The 9619-nt window shown below is 36.2% G+C and overlaps 1 protein-coding gene across 1 annotated transcript; it reads right to left on the bottom strand.

The window, feature by feature from the left end:
- Window positions 1-2263: 2263 nt before the first annotated feature.
- Window positions 2264-6421, bottom strand: LOC117116062 (contactin-associated protein-like 2). Its single transcript, XM_033260002.1, has 6 exons — window positions 6286-6421; window positions 5420-5675; window positions 4629-4967; window positions 3938-4098; window positions 3618-3762; window positions 2264-2748 (listed from the first exon to the last, which is right to left on the bottom strand). Exons 2-6 carry the CDS (start codon window positions 5667-5669, stop codon window positions 2564-2566), a joined length of 1080 nt encoding a protein of 359 aa, XP_033115893.1. The 5' UTR covers window positions 5670-5675; window positions 6286-6421; the 3' UTR covers window positions 2264-2563.
- Between the last annotated feature and the right edge of the window lie 3198 nt (window positions 6422-9619).

Raw genomic sequence — 9619 nt, forward strand, 5'->3', positions numbered from 1 at the left:
TCGTCGTAGTCGCCTTAAAAAAACGAAACAGCTCTTGGTGTAGTACGCGAACAGAGTCTTGGCGTTGCCGTCACGGTCCATTAGTTCGTAGTAGACTGGCCGCGTAGTCAAAACGAAAAATGCCTATTTACTCCAGGTAGACGGAGACCGGTTTCGTTACCGGTTGGTACATTTCTAACAAACATTCAGGCAAAGGCCAGTAAAAGTTGAGACGGGAGCCGGGTTTTTATCGATGTTTGCCATCCTTATATGTAAGCCATCGTAAATTCATGGTTTGCCGGAGTTGCGTTCAATTTAAATCTCCGAACTTCTGAAGCTGAGATATTTTATGAATGAAGGCTTGTATCGCAGTCTAGAATTTAAAAACGGGTCACCAAATAATGAATTAGGTGCTAAATGTTTATTTAATGCTGGGTAAGTTAAAAACAGACATTCCGTCAGAGTGGGATTCATTCAAAAATTTGAGGGGGTTCGCTAGAAAACAGGGGGGTTCACTAGAAAAGGGGGGTTCGCCCGAACCATAAAAATCCCCCCTGACTATGGGCCTGTTACCATGTCATTATTTTTTCTAAAGGACGTCTTTGTATTTAATGCTTTGAGTGTCTCTGCTGAACAGTCCTTGTGAGGAATTATTGTGCAGTTTGGGGCGGCCGGACAAGAATTTTTCAAACGGAGTGGGGTGGGATGGGCACAATAGTTTTAGAATAATCGAGTTGCACATAACATTGCAATGAAATAAAAAAAAAAACTGTGGCAAAACGGGGTGGGCACGTCCCCACCCCCTCCCTTACATTTGCCCTCCTTCTCCCTTACTGGATCCAGGCCTGTTGATATGCGGCCTACATTGGAGTAGGGCTCTTGTACGTGAAAATACAGCATATAAACAGTAGGCCTAGCCTAGTTGGTTGAGGGAAATGTTTCTCTTGAATCAAGTAGGTGGATGCATGTAAGGCTGTAGGTAGTATCTATTATTTGTTCTAACATTCAAAACAGCCCGTATAGTAGATAAACATTGGTGAAGCTGGCTTGACCCTAAACTTACACCTAATGCCTGCATTTCGGAAGAATAGCCATAATGTATTGATCCCACCCGGATTCTTGTATCATAGGCTAGGCCTGTAGGGCCGCAGGCTAGACCAAAGAGTATATATTAGACCGGCAGGGATTTTTTTCCCCTGGACGTTTAAGGCAGTGACGATTGGTGGAGCTACTCACGTGAAGTTTTTCAGCCAGTCTAAAGTATAAATTTCATGCCCTCCACCCACCCTTATTATTAACCCAATTTTCCATCCATTAAATCCACTCTTATTATTTAAAGTTTATTAATGTTATCACCTACCGACCATTAAAATATCTATCACCCACCCTTTAGGTTTCCTACAGCTACAACCCTGGTATGTGATATATTAATAATTATAGTCAACCTTCTTTTGCATAATTTGCGTCTTGATGTCCAGCAACAAATCTAGATGTGGTTTCTTTCTCGTGGGCTGCTATGGCATGCGCTACCTCTAACTCTGAAACTACACTAGGCCTACATTGCCTTCATCGAGGCCTAATTTATCTTATTTTTTTATATTTATTTTCTCTTTCACATCCAAATCTTTTTCATCAATGATCTACACGGCGGATCTTTTCCGGAAAAAAATCTTCGTCATCGTCGGCAAAATCCATTGTCATTCCTACCTTTCCACCAGCCTAGGCCCCGCTAATTAGTGAATTACACTACCACCGCACTTGCCTTGGAAAATCAGTTTGTGGTTGCCGAGAAGTTTTAGTTAATTATAAATATTCATGACCGAACTCAGTGTAGTGTGACGGCTAATGAGTTTACATCAGGCATGAGGCGACTGAGACCGAGAAATAAGAGACTACCGTAGATAAAGTGCCTTGCCCAAGGAGTTTCGAACCCCTGACTTCGAGGTTGGGAGTCCAAGCCACAACCGATGCGCCAACCGTTTCTACTTGGCCTAATGGCAGACACGAGTTTTTGCAACTAGGCCTATATAGTTTATTGTACTAAAGAACAAAATTTGATAGCCTGGACAGGGCTTTACAGGAACGATAAGGTTGAGTCGCCGTGCCCAAAATTATGTAGTTTACGAAAGAGCCAAATGCGTCATGGTTCGATTTCCGCCGCAAGGCCTCATTTGCTCCACCGTTTAATCACAAAGTTTGGCCTATCAATCATTACATTATTTTCGGAGTTCATTCATTTTGGTAAAGTAATCGTAAATGATTCATGACGCTAGAGTTTAGCAGGACTACGGTAAAGTTTATTGTCCCATGAAGAAATGGCTATATAAACTTGTTAATTTTGTTAAAATAAAACAAATACGTCACATTTTTCATAGAAAAATATCAATTACTTTATTGTTATTCAAAATTGGGTTTTTCTAAAAAATGTTTCATAACAATGCTATAGGCCTATGTAAGAAATTACAGTTTCCTTACATGAAAAATAAACTGAAAGTAACCCAATGTTAATAAATAACATTTATGTTATGTGGTTTTGTACCGGACACGTGCATCATACACACATTGTATTAAAGTGTTAGTCATATTACCCAGAGCATTCTAAGCCTCCGAGTGTGAGGTAGGCCGTTTTCGATCCAGCTGCATCGCCCAAGTAAACTCTTTTGATTGGTAGGATATTTTTGTCCGTCATGTAGCCAGCATCTGTTTGATCGGCTTCGACTGAACTAGGTCCGTCGCAGTTGCATTTCGTATGTTCGGTAATACATGAATCTTAGCAAGAAACAGTAAATATTAATTTACCAAAATAATAAAACAACATTAATATTTATAGGCCTATACGTTGATCTCTGTTCTTTGAAAGGGTATAATAGAGAACCGTCCAGTACGTGTAGAAGAGAGTGAAGAGAAGTGTATTATGTATAAATCATGAAACTCTACAATAAATAGGCCTAAATGAATATATATAAATTTTTAACTTTAAAGAGGACTTTTATGGTAAATTGCCCAAAAAGGAACAGCGCTGGATCTCGACACATGCTCTCTATATGTATATACCTATATACATATTATATATATATGTATATATATATATATAAGAATAATATATATATATATATATATATATACATAAATACATACATATATATATATATATATATATATATTATCATAAATCCACGTGTGTTCTTGAAATTATATAAAAGGCGTTGAGATTTTGACACTTAAACATCTCTCAGGTCTACTCGATCGACCGCAGTATGCGAGATGCGAAGTACAAAAACTAAACTCATTAGAGAGGGCAAACTTTATTAACTTCATAAGTACAGTATACATAAAAGCGAGAGCATTCCAGCGGATGCGATCTACAACCTCTGAATTTGCCTAGTAACGATGAATTCGTCGAGAAAATGGTAATCTCCTATGAGAAAAAGTATTTCTCTTTTTTTTTTTATCCTTTTGCGTAAAACTAAAGATTATGCCAATATTTTTCCATTATTTATAATAATTAGAGTAAGCATATTTTTTCTAAAAAAATTATTTTTTTTAGTGAAATTTTGCCGGGAATGGGGCTTTAATGTTGAAGAAGGCTACCCGTGCTGCCGAATGAAGATGAGAAAAACCACATTCAGTAAACTTACCGGTGATACCGCATTCACATGACGTCGAATTGACCGGTGCGCCTCCCCAACTTATCACTACTTCATCATCACGTGATACGAGCCATCCTCGATGTTTACCATATCGATGATGGAAAGCCAGAAGTTTCGAACCTTGACAGGTATACTGTTCGGGTAAATGTAAAGAATTTTCATTAATACCAAATGAGAGAGAGAAATAAAAATTATACAGAGGCGGGGGAATGTGACGGGAAAGGCTAAAGAGGGAGGTAGGAAGAAATAGAAAAAGAAAGAGCAAACATTTATATTATTTCATAAAATAGATTATAGATCCAATATACCTGAATATATTGTTGGCACGTATTTGAAATTTCGACTAACGCAGCCATTTGTTGGAACGTTGGTTCATACGTCGGCTCATACACGAAAGATCCAGGACGGTTATCTCCATGTACTTCTATCGGCATTTCCAACTCTTCGCCAATCAGAACCAACGTTACGCCTGAAATTTAGTCATGCGTAAATTACTGTAAACTGCTTTTATGCAATGAGAAGAATCATGTACGGTACTCTTTAGACACAAATCCAATGAAGGTTCATTTAGACGAGTGCTTTTGTCGCGTGCTTTTATCACCAATGGAGGTGATAATGATAATAGGCCTGATAATTACTGATAGTAAATTTCTAAGAAAAGCATTATTATAACCAATATGATTTGAACCCCAAGACTCACCGATTACCGTTCGGGTGCTCTAACAACTAAAGTATGAGGCAGTTGGTATACTTCCTTGGGTTTCCCTATTAAGACAATTGTTCTCAATGTATTGCGTAATACATATTGAATAAATTGCAAAGTAAACTTCGGTATGGAGAAACACATGGACTAATAATATTACAATATAAGAAAGACGTTTGTATATTTGTGGGGAAAAAAATCCAGGTGAGTACACAAGCATGACTTCACAGGTCAGTTGGTGTCCAAACGGTAATGGCAGATTCTTAGCTTCGAATAGCAATGGGGACAATGTTTACCTTGCCCATGTGTCATACTACAGTACACGAAGTATGATTCGATTTCACCATCTAAATCCGGGTCTATAATGTACATCCCACTGATGTCAAATCCTTCAACATAGATTTCCTGGCATGATCTAAAATAAATCGGATTTCGGAAACAGGCAACTGGTTTGGTAACCATGGGACTAGCGTAGTATACTGTTGGTATTTTTATACCACGGACAGATTCTGTATAGTCTGGTTCAGATGTTGGCTTGCGGATATCTGGTTTCGGCGGCAGTTGGTTAGGTCCTTGTTGATGAACCACTTCGTCTGGTTGTGAGTTGTATGAATCTAAAGTGTCATTAGCGGTAGCTATAATATTAAAAGAATGTTCTCACTAAAGGTTTCATTCTGGAGATGACAATAAACATAATACGACACCCCGTCCCCCCACAACCCCCCCCCCCCCGAAAATAGACATATCAACAACAATAAAGAAGATGATGATGTTGATGATGATGACGATGATGACAATGATGATGTTGGTGAAGGTAGTGATGATGATGAATGAATAGCAACTAATGACAATTATGAATCTAAGAAATATTTTCCAATTTTGAAACATCTTTTGTTTGATTAATTGTAAATTAAACGTTGTAATAATAAAAGTAAATTGATGGCCACTATGTGAACACAAAAAATGATAAGACTGAATATCAAATCGAATTTTATGTTGAAACTATGTACCATTAATTAGTATTAATTTTGTAGGGATTATTAAAATTATAGGGATGTAAAGACAGTGCATGGTAAGTTAAATATACCTTCCAGAAGCGTTTGAATTTGATTCATTTTATGTTGTGTATGCAGTGTAACCTGATTTTCGACAGACGACATCTTGGATTGGATGAAATTCGATGCGTTTAATGCAGATGAGTTAAATTGTCCAATCATATTCCGCATTATATTTCGCTGATTATTTGCTATTTCTATAATATTGATATTGGTCAAACCTGTTTGTTCAGACAACCCTGATACTATTAGAAGCAAAAGTGATGTCACAAACACAAACATAGTTGCCTGTAAGATAAAGAAAACACAGAGCAACGTTTAAAGATTTTACAGATGATCTTTATTATATACTTATTGTGGTACGAAATGTGCAACAAGCAGGCAGACGACTGAAAACGTTAAACTCACACACATCAAAAAGATGAAGCACGATAAACATGAGATAAAAAATATAAACAGCAAAAAAAATATATATATATAAATATATATATAGGCCCCTGTCTCTTATACACATCTAGATGTGTATAAGAGACAGGAATTAATTGATTTAAAAATTACTGAATTTAGTTTTGGTGCCATACACCACACGATATGTATCAGCTCTAGGCCTATGCACCTACAGGAAACCAGACTGGATTTTCGACAAGGTCTTTCATATGTGTTAAAACAATGGACGTACAGTTCTACCTAGTGGTAGCCTGATCGCCTGATTTTCTTTTGAGACTGTGAAGTATTCTATAACGGCTTTAGAAAAACTACAATTTCCATCAATTTGTATCATGTGGTATAGATCATCGAGCAACTATATATGAACAAGCTCCATTGTTGGATCTAGAAGCTATATACTTCTTACTAAAATATATATTATATAATTTAAGATGGAGTACGGTATACTCACGTAAGTTCATAGGATGCAGCGGCCGCGAAGTGTAGCTATCTGACACAAAGCATAAATCCACCGGAAGAAGCTGCACGTGACGTACGACCTATATCTAATGTCAGTTGCTATTGTCATTGATCTTATGGAGTAAAATAAGAAATGTTTCTTAATATCTCGCTTTTAAAACTGTTGAATTCTGTCCTTGAAGTTTTCGAAATAGGCCTATCTAATTTTGGATAAATTGAATCTTCATCTCTTTGTCATTGTCATGTTTTTACTTATTAAATGCAAGGAGGATTTTTATACCTCCTTGTTAAATGTGTCTGTTGTTTTTTTGTTGTGTACAAATGTATTTTACCAGGGAGTTGTTGTATATAACAACTCCCCTGATTTTGCTAAATTAACTTAATGCGTTTGTAGTTTTCCGTGTGACGTGTAAAGATGTATTTCACTAAGTTATCTTTTGCGTTTGTAGTTTTTTGTGTGACGTTTACAAATGTATTTTACTAAGTTAACTTAATGCGTTTGTAGTTTCTGTGTGACGTATGCAAAGGTATTTTACTAAGTTAACTTTAATGTGTTTATAGTTTCCTTTGTGACGTGTACACATGTATTTTACTTGTTTTCTGTGTACAAATGTATCTTAATGCGTTTATAGTTGTCTGTGTGACATGTATTTTACGAAGTTAATTTAATGCGTTTGTAGTTTCTGTGTGACGTGAACAAATATATTTTACTAAGTTAACTTAGTTCGTTTGTAGTTTTTTGTGTGACGTGTACAAATTTATTTTACTAAATTAACTTTTGCGTTGGTAGTTTTCCGTGTGATGTGTACAAATGTATTTTACTAAGTTAAGGGGGCTCATGACTGTCAGCTTTTACTTTAAGATATCCTCATTAAGAAAAAAGTTTTTAAAAATCATGAACTGTATACCTTGAATCGTTTGGTAAAATACGCGGTTCAAATTCTGTATTATTTTGACCAACAATTGTTTTTATTTTATTTCTATTGTTGTTATAAGAAATTATAGAGCAAAACATTTAAACTCCAAATTTACACATTTACTCGGCCTACATCTTTTTTCCACTCCCTAGCTTGCGTTATAAAATATTTCTACAAAAAGGAAAAAGGTCAAATGTTAAGTTTGATTGACACTCCTGAAAGGTCAATTTATAATATTTTATTTTACACTAGACAGCTAGTCATTTCACAATGCGAGCCGATGGATCAAAAATTGAAGACGTAATCTAAAAATGTACGAGTCTGTCACCAAGTAGCAATATTGAATTTTAGTGTTAATTTATTATCTTTATTTATTTATTATTTATTTCATTAATTTCGGCAACAAAATAAAGTACAAAAGAAATGACATAATTCAGAGTACTGTAATTCCGGGGAGCAGCAAGTGGAATGATCCACATGATGTGCAAGTCCCGGAGTGGATACCATCTTAGTAGCAGACAGAGCCAAAATATATAAACCTAATAAATATAATAAAAATAAAATATGTAAAAACAATTGCATCTGATACGATTACACGTTTATAACCGCAGCAATTCAGACAGAGGAAGTATTATTTGCGTGTACACCGAAAATCAAGTTTGTATTAACTAAACCTATAAAGCAAAACCAAATTATTTCAACGTAACATCTCAGCAAACAATGAATTCCAATTAGATTAAGTACACAAAGATGATACAACTAATAGTTCTAAGTGTTTTTTTTTTATTTTTTGTTTTTTGTTTTGGTTTTGCTAAGTGATTGCGGCCCACTACATAAGCAGTTCTGAATATTGTCTTTTGTTGAGAATTTTGTTTCGTTGAGTTCTAATAATTGAGTTGAAATAGCTTTACATCACAACCAATCAAATAATGGCCATGCATTGGATGTTTTCATTTCAACGGGAATGAAAGATTAAAATCAGACCTCAGCAAGGGCAAAGGTTCCTATGCAGCTATTGGTAAAATAATACACGTTTGTTGGTGCTTGTGATGGTAATATAGGACAGGACAGGCATTAAATCCATGAACAAATCCTAAGACATAGCACATCTAGATGCCCGGAAATGGCACTCCAGAACTGAAAAACTGCTATTTTTAAGGCAGTGTTCTGTGAAAAAATATGGGCTTCTCACTGGTAAATGTTTCCGTACCCCTTCCCCAAGGGATGGATCCAGGACTTATCTTTAAAGACAGCTCAAAATATACATATTTAAAAATTCTTAATGCAGGTAGAAATGTTAGGGATTTTTTAATGTCCCCTAATCTAAAGCAATAGTTATCGTATTTTTGGTACATTAAATAGAGTCCAATTATCATTTGGAGTGGTCAGGCAAATCCACTCTACCATTGACGTTTGACTATTCCAAGTCTTGGGGTTATAAAGTTCTGGTGTATTGCTTTATCCAAAAATGTTTTCAAGCAATAGGGCGCAATTACATCACCAATACTATATTGTATGCAAAAATTCATAACCAACAGGTGTCCGAAAACTCTGGAAATTCAAGTTTGCTTGTTTAAAAACTGATGATGTCACCATCACAGATGTGTGGATGAACATGCAAAGGTTGCTACAAGCTAATTCATAGGGTGTTTCTGCTGAATAATACCAAAAACAGGTGTTTTTTTATAAACGGTTAAATGCCTTCTGAACGCGTTTCTAGTGAAAATTTCAACTAATAAAAACATGGTAATGCGAGCATTGGCAGGTGGGCGGAGCTTAAATGACGGTCACCAACGGAAGTTGAAGCTGACCTTACTTCCTGCGAGCTACAGCGCATGCTGCGAAAGAAGTAAACAACACACCACGAAAGTATGAAAAAAGTTGGTATGATCTTCAAGCATGTCATCTTATTGGTTTAATTTTTTTCTTCGCCCCAAATTTCCCGCGGACGAGTGATCAAACCAACGAAAAGGTCACCGACGGGTCATGGGTAACACGGTATTGCATTGTAGCTGAAAAGTGTACCACAAAACACGCGTTTTCTGAATGCAAACCCTATAACGAATGCGTGTAAAAACACGCATTTTTAGAACGCATTCCTAACCGTGATTTTGTTTTGTGGCCTGTTTCTACTGGGGAAAAAACACAGGTTTCTTAATAACCGTTTAAAAACATGTGTTCTTTTGCTCAGCAGAAACAGGCCCATAGTTAGAAATGTGCATGCTCATATCAGGGTCAATTGACATAAACACCATACACACAACACAGGTTTATGTCGATAGACCTCGACTGGCATTGGATACGAGCAAGCACAGCTCCAAACACGAATTGGCTTAATGCTTTACAACATAGGAACCAATATTATGATGAAAACTTGAGACAAATAATCCACAATGACCAATCGTATAA

The sequence above is a fragment of the Anneissia japonica genome, unplaced genomic scaffold, assembly GCF_011630105.1.
Source record: "Anneissia japonica isolate Jap-2015-1 unplaced genomic scaffold, ASM1163010v1 scaffold287743_len2803612_cov181, whole genome shotgun sequence".
Taxonomy (NCBI): Eukaryota; Metazoa; Echinodermata; class Crinoidea; order Comatulida; family Comatulidae; genus Anneissia; species Anneissia japonica.

Excerpts from the sequence above, each read along its gene's own strand:
- LOC117116062 (XM_033260002.1), bottom strand. The coding sequence starts at position 5,669 with ATGTTTGTGTTTGTGACATCACTTTTGCTTCTAATAGTATCAGGGTTG. Across the intron at positions 4,099-4,628 it reads TAGTATGACACATGGGCAAG|GCGTAACGTTGGTTCTGATT; the intron begins GTAAACATTGTC and ends ACTAAATTTCAG. Across the intron at positions 2,749-3,617 it reads ATGTGAATGCGGTATCACCG|ATTCATGTATTACCGAACAT; the intron begins GTAAGTTTACTG and ends TTTCTTGCTAAG.